General features: G+C 40.7%; 1 protein-coding gene across 2 annotated transcripts in view; it reads right to left on the bottom strand.

The window, feature by feature from the left end:
* NCAM2 (neural cell adhesion molecule 2) overlaps positions 1-19,131 on the bottom strand; it is a 561,732-nt gene that overhangs the window by 118,754 nt on the left and 423,847 nt on the right. For both annotated transcript variants that reach the window (XM_050957625.1, XM_050957634.1), the window contains exon 11: positions 17,540-17,636. In XM_050957625.1, coding sequence (XP_050813582.1) covers positions 17,540-17,636 — 97 coding nt within the window. The remainder of the gene's footprint in view (positions 1-17,539; positions 17,637-19,131) is intronic.

Here is a 19,131-nt window from a genome sequence, read left to right as displayed (position 1 = left end):
TGCATGTCCTCTGGAACGGTGGCTGAAGCATGAAGGAACATATGAATCTTTAGCTCATCTGGCACGTAAATATCTTGCTACACCAGCTACAATAACAGTGCCAGGAAAATGCCTGTTCTTACTTTCGGGTGACGTTGTTAACAAGAAGCAGGCAGCATTATCTCCTGCAAAAGTAAACAAACTTGTTTGTCTGAGTGATTGGCTGAACAAGAAATAGGAATGAGTCGACTTGTAGGCTCTAAAGTTTTACATTATTTTATTTTTGAGTGCGGTTAGTTTCTGTACATAATTCTACATTTGTAAGTTAAACTTTCATGATGAAGAGATTGAATTCCATTATATGCATTAGGTGAATTGAAAAATATTATTTCTTTTGTTTTTATTATGCAAATATTTGTAATCCAAAATAATAATATAAAGTGAGCCCTGTACACTTTATATTCTGTATGGTAACTGAAATCAATATATTTGAAAATGTAGAAAACATCCAAAAATATTTAAATAAATAGAATTATATTATTTTTTAACAGTGTGATTAATCACACAATTAATCATGATTAATTTTTGTAATCACTTGACAGCCTTATTTACTATATAACTATGTAAAGGAGAATAGCAGCCTTTACATCCAACTTAAATCAATGGTGCCTTCTACCTAAATGGAGAATTCAGATTCTGCATTTCTATAAAAAGATTAATTGTCATAATAAAGAAAATATTAAAGGAAAATATAAAGATGTTCATACGAAACTATTTAGCCATTTTTATAAAATTCGGCAGTGCAGTCAAACTGTCATAAACAGATAGTTAAGGGTTAATGTCTCTTTTACCTGTAAAGGGTTACAAGCAGTGAACCTGGACCACCTGACCAGAGGACCAATCAGAAGACAAGATACTTTCAAATCTTGGTGGAGGGAAGTCTTTGTTTTGTGATGTTTGTTTGTCTGTTGTTCTCTCTGGGTTCTGGGAGTGACCAGACATACCTACAGGCTCTCTAATTTTCTGTTCACATAGTAAGTACAAGTAGAAGGGCGGTTTAGTCTTTTCGATTGTTTCCTTTATTTGCTAATGTGTATTTTGCTGGAAGGATTTTAATTTGTGTTTGTGCTGGGGGGAACGCTTCTCTCTAGTGTCTATAGCTGAAAGACCTTGTAACCTTTACCATCTTAATTACAGAGACAACTTTTACTTTTTTCTTTCTTTTATTAAAAGCTTTTCTTTTTTAAGACTTCATTGATTTTTTCCCCTTGTTGAGGCTCAAGGGAATTAAGTCTGTACTCACCAGGGAATTGGTGGGAGACAGAGAGAAAAAAGAGGAGAGGGGAAGGTGCATTTCCCTTTGTTTTAAGATTCAAGGAGTTTGAATCACAGTGATCTTCCAGGGTAACCCAGGGATGGAAAGCCTGGGAGAGGCAACGGGGCGGGAAATGGTTTACTTTCCTTGTGTAAGATCCAGGGGGTCTGGGTCTTGGGGTCCTCTGGGAAGGTTTTGGGGGGACCAGAGTGTACCAGGCACTGCAAGTCCTGGTTGGTGGCAGCACTACAAGATCTAAGCTGGTAATTAAGCTTAGGGGGATTCATGCTGGTACCCCATCTTTTGGACGCTAAGGTTCAGAGTGGGGGTTATACCATGACACAAAATATACACATTTATTTTTGCTGGATTGGACTCCAAAGTATTGTTAAGGATCTTTATGAAAGGTTTCTCTTCTATTTGCATTTTAAGGATTAATTTGCAGTCTAATTTGGACAGGAAATATTTTCTCGGTAATCAAAAACTAATGTACAGTTTTCAAAGAAAAAAAAACAATAAAAAGTATTAAAAACATTGGTGTTTCTGTTGAGATTCTAAGACATTAAATAAAAATGAGAAATTTATTTCAGTGTCTACATTTTCAGAAGCAGAAACTTGGCTTTATACAACATGGCCCAACTAACTAAAGAGTTTTTTCTTTTTCATTCTTTTTTTTTTTAAACTCTCCTGGTCCTGTAGGTTTTTCACGTGGTTCAGCAGATTAGTACTGTGCATGGGCATTTTATACACATGGTAGTGCATGACAAGTACTGGCAAGCCTTTTTTGTTGTATATTCAGAAGACAAAAAAAAATCAGATGTGATTAGGGACTCTCTTTTTATATATTTGAAACTGGCCTCTATGCAATTTACTTCCTACTTGCATATTTGACATTCTACTATTTATTATCTTACAATATAAGAAGAAATTATTCCTCTGTTTCAGAGTGGTATGTCAGAGATGTACACAGATGTGCAGATGTCTGAAGATGACTAAAACTTATCCATGTACTAAACTATTCACATAAAATGAAGTTTTATCTACGAATGATCAAACCATCTGCGATGAAGTAAGAATCACACAGAACTTCTGTCAGTACTTAATACAATTTTCAGTTCATTTTGACACAAGATTAAAAAAAAACTGTTTAAAGACACATCCATCTTCTTAACTCTCATTGAAAATGGGGAGATGGAGGACACCATAAGTGACTGCTGTACCTCTGTGGAGACAAAGGATGACCCAGTGGTGAAGGTACTAGCTTGGGACATGGGTACAATTCCATGTTCCATGTAGTGGGGCGGACTGTCCCACTCCCTGGGAGGATGGGCTGTGGCAGGCCAGGGAGCCTGCGCAGCCCAGGAGCCAATCAGAAAAGGGCTTATGGGGAGCCAATCAGGGCCCAGATTGGAGAGAACCAATCAGGGCAAGGCTCACCCATGTATAAAGGCTGCCCAGAGCAGGAGCAGTCAGTCTGTCCCAGGCCTTTGACAAGGGAAGGTCAGTCTCCAAGGGGGAGACTAGCACTGTGGGCAGGGCAGGGCAGGGCAGGGCAGGGCAGGGCAGGGCAGGGCAAGGCAAGGCAAGGCAAGGCAAGGCAAGGCAAGGCAAGGCAAGGCAAGGCAGGCTCGCTCGCTCGCTCTAGCCCATGGCTGCCAGGCTGCAGGCCCTGAAGGGAAGGGCCTAGTGGGTGCAAGGGTGCTGTAGGGGAAGCGGCCCAGGGGAACAGACAGAGGAAGGGAAAGAAAGAGGACAACGAGGCTGATGCCAGAGGGTCCCTGGGCCGGGACCCAGAGTAGAGGGCGGGCCTGGGTCCCTCCCTTCCTCCTGGCAGTACACCCAGCCATTAGCCATAGGGAGCGGCCATTATGGACCACGCCAGATCCCTGCCAAGAGGGATTAGACTTTGGGGTGTGTGGTTGCACATGGAGACTGGAGTGGAGGACTGCTGATTATTGATCCCCGGAAGGGGGTGCAGATAGACTAAGGGCCATTGCTGGAGAGCAGTGGCCTCGAAGAGGATGCTGCCGAGCAGGGAGCAATGCGGGTCCAGCGACAGCAGCGGAGAGCAGAGGGCAGAACAACAGACGGGACACCACCAGGAGGGGGTGCTCCACTGGAATTGAGCTAATTCCCAGAGTCACCAGCAGGAGATACCGTGGGTGGTGAGTCCCTACCCGTTTACACTCCACCACAGAATTCCTGTCAGACCTTGGGCATGTTACTTAGGTCAGTGGTTCTCAAAGCCAGTCCACTGCTTGTTCAAGGAAAGCTGCTGGCAGCCCGAGCCAGTTTGTTTACCTGCTGCGTCTGCAGGTTCGGCTGATTGCGGCTCCCACTGGCCATGGTTTGCCGCTCCAGGCCAATGGGGGCTGTGGGAAGCGGTGGTGAGCAGCAAAACTTTGCCTCAGTACCCCATCTGTAAAACAGTGGGAAAAGCACTTCCCTATGTCACAGAAGTGCTGTGAAATACAGTAAAAAGTCTGTGAGGTGGTCAGGCATTATCATGATAGGGGTCATATACATTTATAAAATAGGTACCTTCCCTTCCCTTTATCCTCCTGTTGGCTGTAGGAAACCCATAATTCCACTCTTCAATAGGCCTTCCTGCATTTCTCTCCTACAAACTGTTAGCCATGCTGTTTTTCCTCTTAAAGAGACTGTTATCCAATAAACCCTGGTGCTAATTCCCAAAATTATCCAGTGGGGTCCTCTGACCTTTTAGTTTTGTATATGATTCATTATGATAAACATGGCATATGGGAGGAAACATCATAGGTGCAGAAAGGATTTTTTTTCTTTCTTACTGCAGATCTGAGAATAATTTCTGCCAAATGATTAATATTCAGTTTCTTTTTGTTACTGAGCATCAAGTGAAGCTCTTTTGAAGACCTAGCAAAATATTTTGCATGATAGCTAACAACGTGCCAAAATGTTTAAAAGAGAACTACTTAAGAAAATGTGAAACACACTCAAACACTTACTCATAATGCACATTAAAGGCACATCCTTCAAAGAATGCCAACCATGCATTTCAAAGAGTAGCAAAGTTATATTCCATTACAGAATATGCAAGTATAGAGTGTGTCACCCAAAGAAAGTAGAACAGGAGACTGTTACTGGACAGCACCAAAAAAAACAGAATATTATTTTTGTTTAAATAATACAAATTAAAATATCGCGTATCTCCTTCAGAATGAGTAAATATAGCATTTTTTCCCAGTGGAGAGCAAAAAAATAAAGAAAAAAATAGAGCATTAGCAGACTAATGAATGAACTGAGTCCAGTTTTGCAGTTAGTTAACAAATATGAACTCAATCCTGAAAAACGCTGAGCATTCTGGCCCTGATCTACCTACACATTTATATGTGTATTAACTTTAAGTATGTGAGTAGTCTTCCAATGGGACTATTCACTTGGGGTCTGATCGTATAGCACTTAAATCAGTGGGAGTTTTACCATGAACTTCTATGTGAGAAGGATCAAGCCATTGTTCAACATTCAGAATGTGTTTATTAACTGCTTTGTAGGATTGGGGTCACAGTACTCAATGCTTTGCAGGATCAATCTTTGGTGAGAGGCTCTCTCTTTCTCTCTCAAAAAATAGTGAGGGCTGTAACTATAAACAGCAATGTTAACCTCCACTATCCATCTCAGGAAAAAGCCTGACTCAGAAATCTCATTTATTTCAGCAGGATTCCTCAGAGGATAAGGAACAACTCACCGTGAATAAATGTGGCCAGATCTGGCTCTAACAGTTTTACTGAAGCTTCATGTAAAAATAGAATGGGGAGTCAGGTATCGGTATTTAGAAAGTGACATTCCATTTTTTTTCTTTTCCTATAGCTTCATTCTCTCCTCACTAGTCTTTCCCTAGTAAAACTCCATTTACTTTAATAAATTCACTCGGAATAATAAAAAACAAATGGTACAAATTCAAGTTGAATGAAAAGATCTGTTTTCCAACTAAACAGTCCTGCTCTCCCTCTCAAACTGTTTCCCAACACTCCCTAAGGTGGTATAGACAACTGCTTCAAATGCCTAACAACTTTCCTGCAAGAAATATCTTCAACTTTGACCCCCAAAAAGCAGGTTTGAAAAGACAATCCTCACCCCCCACCCAACTGATAAGGATCTGTAAACTGTGAGATTTGATCATATGATAGGCGTCACTATTGGATGAACCTCACCCTGCTTTGAGCATGACCTGTCTCTGGAACAGGAGAATTCCCTTTACCTCAGGCCCTGACCATCTACCCTTTCTTCTCATTCACTTTTCATCTCATGATCCTTCATCACCTTATTATCATAATGCTTAAAGGCATTTTTGGTGAAATATGGTAGCAGGAGAAGTTTCACTATCCTCCATGCAAATACAGATCTTAATAACCTTAATTTTATTTCAGAATCCCTATTCTTGCACATTAACAAAGGGGTTATATAATCAGTCTCTCATTGTTGAAGTAACACACATTATCCCTTTTAAATACTGTTAAATGTTTTGCTGAATATCAGTGTCCTGTAGCATTTTCATGACCAACACAATGTTGTGTGTGGTTTTGCACAATGACAAGAGTTTGGCAAATCAAGTCTACAATTCACCGGCAGAGCTGTATTAGGTAGCCTAACTTGTAAATTTCCTATATGTACTATTCACTGCTGTAGCTACTGCCATGTTCCTCGTGTCAGGGACAGATTAAAGCATAGGCGCAATAAGTCTATCTGTGGTGCTGCAGCTCCTGGAGTCATGTGATAAGATCAGACTCTCAGCTGCTATTTTTCTTTTTAAAGTTAGCCCTCATGGATGCAAAGAAAAGACTGAAAACATGAAATTAATGTAACTCATGCCTGTCTCAATCTGCAAACAGACTGAACCAACAGCTCCAAGAGGGGTGAACTGACCCATTCATCTGAACTGCTACACCAAGAGAACTAGGTCTTGCGTAGGAGTCAAGTATCAGAGGGGTAGCTGTGTTAATCACATGCATCCGACAAAGTGGGTATTCACCCACAAAAGCTCATTCTCCAATACTTCTGTTAGTCTATAAGGTGCCACAGGACTCTTTGTCGCTTTGTGTAGGAGTGTGGCTGGGAAGCCCAGGTGTTTTTTTCCTGGATTGCCTTAATTCAGTCCAGCATCATGCTGATAAGCACCAAATTCATACTGAGCTTTCTTACAAAATCCTTATGTTTGTCTCTTCCCATCACAAACTTCACATAAACCATGTTTGTTTTAAATAAAATATTGATTGAAATGATAAATTTCAAGATCACTGTTGGCAATGCAACTTTCTATTCATGTTTCACAACCATTTGAAATACTACTACTAAAATCTCAACAAAAAGGTAGAATATGTGTTTAATAACCAACGCCTTCTTCCTGCACACTAAGGTTTCACATAAAATAATGTGCTTCAACTGAACCTGGGCAAATCCAGGAATGGCTGTGCTCACCTCAGGCTCTGAAAGCCATTGGGACAATCTGCCAAGCTCACCTGGCTTGTCAAGCCTAAGCCTGTCCTAGAAAAAAAACACACAGTTTTAGTAGACCTCTGTATTAAAAGCTGAGGCTATGATGTGAAATAATGTATTCAGAGTGAAAAAAAGATAATGTGACTTTTGCATTCTAAAAGTTGTTTGTTCAGCTATTCAAGTACTCAGGCAATGAAGAAGGGGAAGATACCATGGGCCTAGTATTGTCAGGAGTTGAACACCTCCTGGGAGGCACCGGGCAACTCCAAATTAGAGTGTTTTAATGGGAATTGAGGATCCTCAGCACCGTTCAGGATCAAACCCTAAAAATAAGCTAAAACAATCCAGTTTGTGTAGCTGTAAATAAAAGTGTCTGGAGTATAGACTGGTTCAACAGCTCCGTATAACTAAGGTTAACCATAAGAAACGGTACAGCTGAAAATTGCATTCCTCTTTAGAAGAGGAACTTTTTGTGTCATCACTGAGTCTAATATTTAAAGTTTGGCAGCAGAAAAAAAGACAATGGCATTTTGGCTCAGGAGCACTTTCCAACTTACAGTAAGTGTAACACAAATAAAATAATATTATCTGACTCACTGGGGGGGAAAAAAAACTGCCCCAGAAAAGCACACAAAGGAGCAAGTGAATCCTGTAGTGCTTTAACAGAAAATAATTCAGTAAAACAATAAGCGTTTGGGACATTTACCATAGGAGGAAAATTTGTTTAATGCTGTCTGCCTAAGGAATTTATATTATATATATATACACACACACATACACAGATTGAGAGAGAGAGTACCCTAGGATTAGTGCTTCCTATGAAAAATTAAAACCAGAAAGTGAAAGCATGGCTGTACTGAAGTTAATGTTACAGCTCCCATGGAGTTTAAATGGCCAGAATTTCACCTAGAATGAGCATTGTTAAGAGGACTCCCTAATCAACCACAAGTAAAACTAGCAACCAACCAGCTGTCAATTATCTGAATCCTCTGAGTGCTCTGTTTTCATTATTCTTGGATTTTCCCCTCCTCTTTCTCACCTACTTCTCATCCATATGTTAAGTTGCAAACGTTCAACATAGTTTTTTTAATCAATTTAGTTAAACTGCAGCATGTTGTGTGTGTAGACAGAACCTGAGATTGAAACTGTTTGAGGCAAGGACTGACATTTACTATATCTTTGTACAGTACTTAGTATACTGGAGCCCTGACTTGGCTAAAGCCTGTAGATACTACTGCAATATAAATGTTAAATAATAATTAATAATAGCACTGTAACTAGAGCTACTGGCAGAACGTGGGTATCTAATATAATGTGAATTTCACATTTTATCATTTATTTTGCCATTTACAAAGGCCAAATACATTATATAATTAATAATGTAACTGAATACAATATTTTTCAAAACTAATAATAATTCTTTTTTCATATATTATTCCTCACTAAATGTGGCTTGATTTATCTTGTTTTGAACAGAACTTTGCTACATATTTTTCAATAAGTGCTGGTCAATGACTGTACAGAAGTGAATGAAACAAATTACTGCCACAGTGGAAAGGTGCTAATCTTAAAAATTGACATCAGTCTTATCTGCAATATAGATGAATAAACAAGTAGAAATAAATCAATGGTGGTGTAATGAGGTGGACACCCGCTTCTGCCCTGAAAGGCTCAAAAACAGCCCTGGGAGGGGGTTGTGGCTGGAGAAAGCAGCTTTTAGGCTGGGCTGATTGGGGAAAGGGGCTGGATCTGGGGCCACTCCCCAAACAGACTCAGCTGGCCCTATAAAGTCAGAGAAGCCAGGGATGGAGAAACAGTCTCCCTTTGCCTGTAGAGGGAGAAGGGCTTGGCTGCAGGGAGTTAGAGACAGGGTATCTCAGTGGAGCAGGGCTGGGGAGAGGCTGAGGAGCTGGGAAGCTCCAGCCTGGAAAGCCCCAGGCTGCGGCCTAGCATTGGGCCAACTAGGTGGTGGGGGTTGCAGAGGGCAGCCTGGGGTAGGCCAAGGCAGCTGGTCCAAACCCAACCTTGCCAGTGATAAGTAGGCTGATATTGCAGCCTGCCCCAGGGCCTGGGGCTAGATGATGACTGGCAGTAGCCTTATACTGAGGTGATGTGGGACTAGTGGGTGGGGGCTCCCCAGGGAGGGAAGACCTTAAGACTGAGGGGATTACTGCTAGGGAGCAGCACCCCAGGTAAAAGGGCACCGGGGTCCAGGGAGGGACAAAGGGGCCAGAGGACAGGTGGATCACCGGCCTGCAGATGGCACTCCAGAGCTGGAATTAGCTAATTTCAGAACTCACCAGCAGGAGGCGCTGCAGGGGTGAGTCTGCTCGTCTACAGGTGGGAGTATAGCATTTGTGCAATATTTGCTTTGCAAACATTTTTTCCCTTGACTTGAGTAAGTTTATGATACTGAACTTCCTATGTCTGTCAAGTAAGAATTCACTGCAATAGTACATACTTATAAACGTCAATCTTTCTTAACTAATATTTTGAAGCTGATATTAAGGGTCATTCTGCAAAAAAATAATAAAGTTAATGATAAAACAAATGTTAATTGTTTATGATGGCATAAGAATGACTTGTAGCCAATGTAGTCAGCCTTTACGAGCTGATGAGCCATTGTAGCAGCAAGTGAAATTGGAAAGAGAGCCATAAAATAATCACTCACCATGCAACATTCTGGGTTTGTGTTATGATATTGTTTTGTGACTTTGAGTCAAAACCCTCAGCTGGTCTAAACTGGTGTATCTCCACTGGCTTCCAGTTTACACCAGCTGAAGCTTTGGACCTATGTGTGGTGATAATACAGTGTAATCACATATTGACACAACATTACAAGGAAAACATCACAAAGCAGTTCTATGACATGACACAGATTACGTTGAAACTCTTTCTGATTCTGCTAGCTGGAATTTTTCTCTTTCCCTCTTTCTCCCTCCTGAATGCTAGGAAGGAGACTGGAGGTACTTTATCTCTCCTCTCTTCCTCCTTACCTCCTGGATTCATGGAGTGAAAGAGATTCTAGAAACAAGTCTTTTTCCATATAACAGTAATTGGAAAGTGGTTCTGACAGCTTACATACTGCCATTCCAACTGCCCTGCTCTCCCTGTGAAAATACACCTGAGATCAGTGTTCTGCTTAGTCTACCAGAAACACAGGCATAGTCAGTAGGACGGTTGAATCAAAAGCTGCATATGTGGCCCTAAGATAGACACTCTGAGGAAGAGTCATAGGTTGAGTATCACTGACTTAACAGAGGACCTTGGTATGTTGCTTAATGCCGTGAAGAGTCTCATGGACTTCAATGAGACTCTTCAATGTAGAATGGACTTTGCCTAGTAGTGAATGTTCACAAGATTGGGGTCTAGTGTTGGATGAATAAAGAAGAATTTGACTCACATATCAAATAGGGGCAGAAGAAATACGTGGAGGAGTGTACATAGTTTACCTATTATCTATGGTGTCTTCCTGGAAGACTTGAAGAGTTTGAAAGCTTGTCTTGCTCACCAAGAGAAGTTGATCCAATAAAAGATATTGCCTCATGCATTTTGTCTCTCTAAGTAAGGGACTGACATGGCTACAACAAACTTGCATATCTTCCTACAAGCATAATGCTTAACATTAGCTTTGTTTGTTTTTTAAATAGAAACAGTTCAGTTTGCAGAGGAACTAGTTATTAAAATTAGATCACTTAATGACCAATGCTACAGAGCAAAGCAAACATTCTCTTTAGGAAGATTTTTCAGGATTTGGTCCATATTGTGTATTCTGAAATTAAGTAGACATATGTACTGCAGCAGTGGCAAAGGGAAGTGCAATATGTTTTTAATACAAAATACTATATTCTGAAGTATACATGCAATTATTTTGGGGGGCTGCTATAATTTATGTACCATAGGTTTTCATCATTTTTCCTGACCATATGTCTGTGATATACATAACGGAAGTACGCCCTATGCGAGATATAAGCCCCTTCTTTATGTCTTCCTTTTGGACTAATGTACAAAACGCTTTAGGAAACACTATGTATGAGAGATGACTGCTTCTGCACAAACTGCAGGGAAATGATAAACTGATCTTTGGGAAATGGTATATATGCTATCATTTAAAAAATAATTCTGAGAGAATTTGCGTGGCAGAATATCTCTAACTACATAGGTTGGACAACTAGATGGGAAAATGTGGTAAGAACATAAGAATGGCCGTACTGGGTCAGACCAAAGGTCCATCTAGCTCAGTATCTGTCTACCGACAGTGGCCAATGCCAGGTGCCCCAGGGGGAGTGAAGCTAACAGGCAATGATCAAGTGATCTCTCTCCTGCCATCCATCTCCATCCTCTGATGAACAGAGGCTAGGGACACCACTCTTTACCCTTCCTAGCTAATAGCCATTTATGGACTTAGCCACCATGAATTTATCCAGTTCCCTTTTAAACATTGTTATAGTCCCAGCCTTCACAACCTCCTCAGGTAAGGAGTTCCACAAGCTGACTGTGCGCTGTATGAAGAAGAACTTCCTTTTATTTGTTTTAAACTTGCTACCTATTAATTTTATTTGGTGACCCCTAGTTCTTGTATTATGGGAATAAGTAAATAACTTTTCCTTATCCACTTTCTCCACATCACTCATGATTTTATATACCTCTATCATATCCCCCCTTAGTCTCCTCTTTTCCAAGCTGAAGAGTCCTAGCCTCTTTAATCTTTCCTCATATGGGACCCTCTCCAAACCCTTAATCATTTTTGTTGCCCTTTTCTGAACCTTTTCTAGTGCTAGAATATCTTTTTTGAGGTGAGGAGACCACATCTGTACACAGTATTCGAGATGTGGGCGTACCATGGATTTATATAAGGGCAATAATATATTCTCAGTCTTATTCTCTATCCCCTTTTCAATGATTCCTAACATCCTGTTTGCTTTTTTGACCACCTCTGCGCACTGCATGGACATCTTCAAAGAACTATCCACGATGACGCCAAAATCTTTTTCCTGACTCGTTGTAGCTAAATTAGCCCCCATCATATTGTATGTATAGTTGGGGTTATTTTTTCCAGTGTGCATTACTTTACATTTATCCACATTACATTTCATTTGCCATTTTGTTGCCCACTCACTTAGTTTTGTGAGATCTTTTTGAAGTTCTTCTCAGTCTGCTTTGGTCTTAACTATCTTGAGTAGTTTAGTATCATCTGCAAACTTTGCCACCTCACTGTTTACCCCTTTCTCCAGATCATTTATGAATAAATTGAATAGAAATGGTCCTAGGACTGACTCTTGGGGAACACCACTAGTTACCCTTCTCCATTCTGAGAATTTACCATTAATTCCTACCCTTTGTTCCCTGTCTTTTAACCAGTTCTCAATCCATGAAAGGACCTTCCCTTTTATCCCATGACAGCTTAATTTACGTAAGAGCCTTTGGTGAGGGACCTTGTCAAAGGCTTTCTGGAAATCTAAGTACACTATGTCCACTGGATCCCCCTTGTCCACATGTATGTTGACTCCTTCAAAGAATTCTAATAGATTAGTAAGACACGATTTCCCTTTACAGAAACCATGTTGACTATTGTTCAACAGTTTATGTTTTTCTGTGTGTCTGACAATTTTATTCTTAACTATTGTTTCGACTAATTTGCCCGGTACCGACATTAGACTTACTGTCTGTAATTGCCGGAATCACCTCTAGGGCCCTTTTTGAATATTGGCGTTACAGTAGCTAACTTCCAGTCATTGGGTACCGAAGCCGATTTAAAGGACAGGTTACAACCTTAATTAATAGTTCCGCAACTTCACATTTGAGTTCTTTCAGAACTCTTGAGTGAATGCCATCTGGTCCCGGTGACTTGTTAATGTTGAGTTTATCAATTAATTCCAAAACCTCCTCTAGTAACACTTCAATCTGTGACAGTTCCTCAGATTTGTCACCTACAAAAGCTGGCTCAGGTTTGGGAATCTCCCTAACATCCTCAGCCGTGAAGACTGAAGCAAAGAATCCATTTAGTTTCTCCGCAATGACTTTATCGTCTTTAAGCGCTCCTTTTGTATCTCGATTGTCAAGGGGCCCCACTGGTTGTTTAGCAGGCTTCCTGCTTCTGATGTACTTAAAAAACATTTTGTTGTTACCTTTGGAGTTTTTGGCTAGCCGTTCTTCAAACTCCTCTTTGGCTTTTCTTATGACACTCTTGCACTTAAGCTGGCAGTGTTTGTGCTCCTTTCTATTTGCCTCACTAGGATTTGACTTCCACTTTTTAAAGGAAGTCTTTTTATCTCTCACTGCTTCTTTTACATGCTTATTAAGCCACGGTGGCTCCTTTTTAGTTCTTTTACTGTGTTTCTTAATTTGGGGTATACATTGAAGTTGGGCCTCTATTATGGTGTCTTTAAAAAGGGCCCATGTAACTTGCAGGGATTTCACTTTAGTCACTGTACCTTTTAACTTTTGTTTAACTAACCCTTTCATTTTTGCATAGTTCCCTCTTTTGAAATTAAATGCCACAGTGTTGGGCTGTTGAGGTATTCTTCCCCCCACAGGGACGTTGAATGCTATTGTATTATGGTCACTATTTCCAAGCGGTCCTGCTATAGTTACCTCTTGGACCAGCTCCTGCGCTCCACTCAGGATTAAATCTAGAGTTGCCTCTCCCCTTGTGGGTTCCTGTACCAGCTGCTCCATGAAGCAGTCATTTAAAGTATCGAGAAATTTTATCTCTGCAATTCGTCTTGGAGAGAAATGTTCCCAGTCAATATGGGGATAATTGAAATCCCCCACTATTATTGAATTTAAGGCTCAGTTTGAGAATTCATATCTTCCACACTTAGCTTTGGAAATGAGAACTGAAGTGGCGAAAAGTCAGTAATTTTCTGTCAAGCCCATAACACCAACTTTAACTTTGATTTTTATGAAAAACTGCAGTATTTTACAGTAAAGCTCAAATGACTGCATTACATTACTGTAATCTGTGGGGATGTGGACTATTACTGAAGGTACTACTATTACTGATTTGGGGAGGGTGCTGACCTGTAAACTGGGAGAAAGGTTGGAAAGGAGAGAATCAATGTTCTTGCCATTGAGGAGGAGGAAATAAGGGTGTTTAATAGCTGGGAGGGTGTAACTGGTTTGTTATTACAATAGAGGAAGTATTAGGAGCCAAGAGGAGAGTTGAACACTAGTGTGTGGGGGGGGGAAGGGCAGGAAGCAATATTCATCTTGTCATATTCACATTTCATTGGTATGCACATGACCTAACACTGGACAACCAGCATTTCTTTATGCCCTGTCCTGGAGTCACACCATCTTCACCTGGGAAGTGTTGTTTTTCTCTATTTCAGAGATTTGGTCCTGGAGTTGGATTTCTCTTTTCTACTATTTTATCTCTCTAGAGATGTGAAGATTTTTGGAGAGCTAGTCACTGTAAGAGCTTAAGGAAATAGATTTACTGTGCAAGTATTTTCTAATTTTCAGAGGTACAGAACTTTCTTATTTATGAACTAAACTTTTAACGTATAAAATGTACTAGTCTAAAGTCTGAAGTCTTGAAACCAAATAAGTGAGGACACTAGAAGATAATCAGATAAGTTGCTAAGTGTGTGTTTTTGGCCTAGTTGTGGAAGCTTACTCAAACAAGTAGTCTCATTATATGTGACTACATCAGTAAATACTCACCAACATAAGTAAAGATTCCACAAGCAGATCTTTTGTTTTATACACAAATAAGGAAAAATATTTTAGTTTCTGGGAGTGGATTCTAAACTGTGGGATTTTCTGAGTTGTGGAGAGGCTGAGTGTGGAGGTAGGGCAAGGAATTCTGTTTAGGGGTAATGCTTGGAGCCTGGGGGTGTTTCTATGCAAAAGGCAGATTAGGAGGTTAAACAAATATTTATTTTGATTCAATGGCAGGGGGCAAAGGCAAACCAAAGAAGGATCAACATTTTTTCTTGAGTGTTTACTAGGCTCACTTAAAGTTGGATAGAAAATCTGCTTGGTTTCTGATAAATAATACTTTCAGCTACCATTGGCAGCACAACTGTTTTGATAATTGTTACCAAGGAGAGATGTACCACAACAAAAAAGATGTTTAAAATCATCATTTCTTTAGAGGTAATGGGATAAACTTTCAAAGCTGTGCATGGTTTCTACACAATAAATCCCCTCAATAAATACACAATTTGCTTCTGCAACTCTTGAAACACTGAAATAAAAGTATAGTCTACTGTGCAATGTGTTATAAAAGGTTAAAAGTAAAGGAAACATCAGACAGTCTCCCTTAAGTCTGAAAATGCATATAGTAGCAATAATACCAAATATGTATTACCACTAGGATTGTAAAGAGTATATCTTATTCTTTAGACTTACATTTTATTACAGTTGCAACAAAGCAGATTGTAGAAAAATATTGTATAATATTCCTTCCACTTCTAAAAGAGAAAACAAAACACCAAGACTTCCTTTATATAACCCTAGTTAGCTAAAGTAGAAAAGATCTACGGCCAGCTCCTCAGTGGTTGTAAATTGGAATGAGTTCAGTTGAACAATGCTGATTTATACACCTCTACCCCGATATAACGTGACCTGATATAATACGAATTCAGATATAATGCAGTAAAGCAGTGCAGGGGTGGGACTATGCACTCTGTCGGATCAAAGCAAGTTCGATATAACTCGGTAAGATTTTTTTGGCTCCCAAGGACAGCGTTATATCGAGGAAGCGGTGTAACACCTAAAGAACTGGCCCCTAATGTTTTTTGATCCTGTAAACTTGGTGAAGGTTCACTGCTCTATTTTGGCATTTGACATGTGACAAATGAAAAAATGCTATGAAACCAACTGTGGTCTATTCTTTTAGTCATTCAACAACAAAATCCTTCCATATAATCAGTATTCTGCAAAACCAAGCATTAAATTTCTCATTCTGCCAAAGGGTGAATATGAAATCTTATTTCTAAATTAATCTACAATCCTCTAGATTAGCAGTTCCCAAACTTGTTCTGCCGCTTGTGCAGTGAAAGCCCCTCGTGGGCTGGGCCAGTGTGTTTACCTGCCGCATCTGCAGGTTCAGCCGATCACTGTTCCAGGTCAATGGGAGTTGCTGGAAGCGGCGCGTGCCAAAAGACTCATTGGCTGCCACTTCCAGCAGCCCCCACTGGCCTGGAGCAGCGAACTGCGGCCACTGGGAGCTGCGATCGGCCTAACTTGCAGACACGGCAGATAAACAAACCAGCCCGGCCTGCCAGGGGCTTTCCCTGCATAAGTGGCGGAACACGTTTGGAAACCAAAGCTCTAGATGAACTTCAACAGAACTTTTGAATGTGGTTCAATTAGCACCCAAAAGTCTGACAGCTTAATGAATTTAATCCTAAATCCTTGGGCCAAATCCTGCTCTAAATTACATCTATTCAAGCCATGGACTTAACCGGACATCTAAAATGAAGGTGAAGTTCTGCACTTTTAGTTGGCAAACGTGGACTATACATAGAATCATATAATATCAGGGTTGGAAGGGACCTCAGGAGGTCATCTAGTCCAGCATCCTGCTCAAAGCAGGACCAATTCCCAACTAAATCATCCCAGCCAGGGCTTTGTCAAGCCAGGCCTTAAAAACCTCTATAATGAGATTCCACCATTTCCCTAGGTAACCCATTCCAGTGCTTTATCACCCTCATAGTGAAATACTTTTTTCGTAATATCCAACCTAAACCTCCCCCACTGCAATTTGAGACCATTATTCCTTGTTCTATCATCTGGTACCACTGAGTACAGTCTAGATCCATCCTCTTTGGAACTCTCTTTCAGGTAGCTGAAAGCAGCTATCAAATCCCCCCTCATTCTTGTCTTCTGCAGACTTAACAATCCCAGTTCCCTCAGAATCTCCTCATAAGTCATGTGCTCCAGCCCTCTAATCATTTTTGTTGCCCTCCACTGGACTCGTTCCAATTTTTCCACATCCTTCTTGTAGTGTGGGGCCCAAAACTGGACACAGTACTCCAGATGAGCCTTCACCAATGTCGAATAGAGGGGAATGATCACATCCCTCGATCTGCTGGCAATGCTCCTACTTACACAGCCCAAAATGCCATTAGCCTTTTTGGCAAGAAGGGCATGCTGTCGACTCCTATCCAGCTTTTCGTTCACTGTAACCCCTAGGTCTTTTTCTGCAGAACTGCTTCCTAGCCACTCAGTCCCCAGTCTGTAGCAGTGCATGGGATTCTTCTGTCCTAAGTGCAGGACTCTGCACTTGTCTTTGTTGAACCTCATCAGGTTTCTTTCAGCCCAATCCTCTAATTTGTCTAGATCCTTCTGTATCCTATCCCTACCCTCCAGTTTTTCTACCACTCCTCCCTGTTCAGCGTCATCTGCAAACATCTCTTTAAAAATAGGCTTTGCTGCAGTTTCTGATCCTGGTCCTCAGAAGGAAACACTGGATGCAGAAATGAAAGAGAGAGACCTGATTCTCCTTTTCTTACACTGGCATAAAACAAATAACCCCATTAAATCAGTGTAAGTGAAAGAAGAATCAGGCCCATTGTTTTTAAAAAGTTAACAGCATTGGCTCAAGTTTCAGTAAATGTTTAAAGTTCAGGGTAAAAATTTTGGGGACATCTTATGTTGTGAGAAACAGTTTGTTTTACCTGCACTATCATATTTTCTGAGGGCTAAAAAGACAGTTCTAAAGGTTCCAGTAGAATTAACTGAACAGAAAAGTCCAATTGTACTTCACACTGGTGAAAATAGAAGGGTATGGTTATAGCAACTTGGACACAGTATACTCACCAGCTTGCCCAAGAGTATATTCCTGATGTCTTGTTCCTATTCTGTTAGTAGCTGTGCAGTTATATCGCCCAAAATCATTGTCAGATGTGGGAGCAATCTTTAAAATAAGCATAAATAAATTTTAAATATTTTCTAAAGATTAATTACAAGAATATCACTGACTTGCTCAAATTAAATTCATTCTGCTTAAACAGTATTAAGATGTCCCCTTATTTTATCTTGCCAAATACATTGCACAAAATGGTGACATAAATGTGGTAGATCTGTGCCAAATTCTCCTTTTTTTCAAAGCTTGTATGGAAAAAAATTCATTAAACAGAAGGATAAGATGAAATATTTCAAATCCAGAGTTTCAACACTGAATGGAAAATGTCCTCTAGGGAAGTTAGAGGCAACATGACCCCTCCTTCTGTACATAATATGCAAAGGAGGCCACTTTGTCTCAGGAAAGAGGAAGGGACTAGGCTACAAGCCCTCTAGAAACATTTAACCTAACATTAGGGGTAGGTGGTGGCTGAAAGAGATAGGTGAGCTGGTCTTCCAGGATATCTGGGTCCTCACAAATGGACACTGCAAGATTCAGGGTATGCGTAGCCTTATCTGTGATCACTGGAAAGTAGTGTGGCTGTGAAAAATTGGTAAGGGAAACGTGTTCAATCTATTTCCTCAAATGTTTTTGAGTAATACTACTTTAATTTAAAAAAGCATTTCTCAAATGCGGCTACCGTGGCTTTCCTTGCGGCCACAGCCTCTTGGGCTGTGATGAAGGTGTGGGGGGAGGGCAAAGCAGCAGCCCTTCTCCCTCCCTGTTGCTCTTGGATGCACCACCTTGGTATTGGTTGCTATGGAGACACCTGGGGCACAATTAATAGATTCATAGACTCTAAGAGTAGAAGGGACCTTGAGAGGTCATCGAGTCCAGTCCCCTCCCTCATGGCAGGCCCAAATACTGTCCAGACCATCCTTGATAGACATTTATCTAACCTGCTCTTAAATATCTCCAGAGATGGAGATTCCACAACCTCACTAGGCAATTTATTCCAGTGTTTAATCACCCTGACAGTTAGGAACTTTTTCCTAATGTCCAACCTAAATCTCCCTTGCTGCAGTTTAAGCCTATTGCTTCTTGTTCTATCCTTAGAAGCTAAGTGAACAAATTTTCTCCCTCCTTCTGATGACACCTTTTCAGATACCTGAGAACTGCTATCATGTCCCCTCTCAGTCTTCTCTTTTCCAAACTAAACAAACCCAATTCTTTCAGCCTTCCTTCATAGATCATGTTCTCAAGACCTTTAATCATTCTTGTTGCTCTTCTCTGGACCCTCTCAAATTTCTCCATCTTTCTTGAAATGCGGTGCCCAGAACTGGAAACAATACTCCAGTTGAGGCCTAACCAGTGCAGAGTAGAGCGGAAGAATGACTTCTCGTGTCTTGCTCACAACATACCTGTTAATGCATCCCAGAATCATGTTTGCTTTTTTTGCAACAGCATCACACTGACTCATATTTAGCTTGTGGTCCACTATATCCCCTAGATCCCTTTCTGCCGTACCCATTCCTAGACAGTCTCTTCCCATTCTGTATGTGTGAAA

This window comes from Gopherus flavomarginatus, chromosome 1 (genome assembly GCF_025201925.1).
Source record: "Gopherus flavomarginatus isolate rGopFla2 chromosome 1, rGopFla2.mat.asm, whole genome shotgun sequence".
Taxonomy (NCBI): domain Eukaryota; kingdom Metazoa; phylum Chordata; order Testudines; family Testudinidae; genus Gopherus; species Gopherus flavomarginatus.
This window is presented reverse-complemented; position numbering and strand designations above follow the sequence as displayed.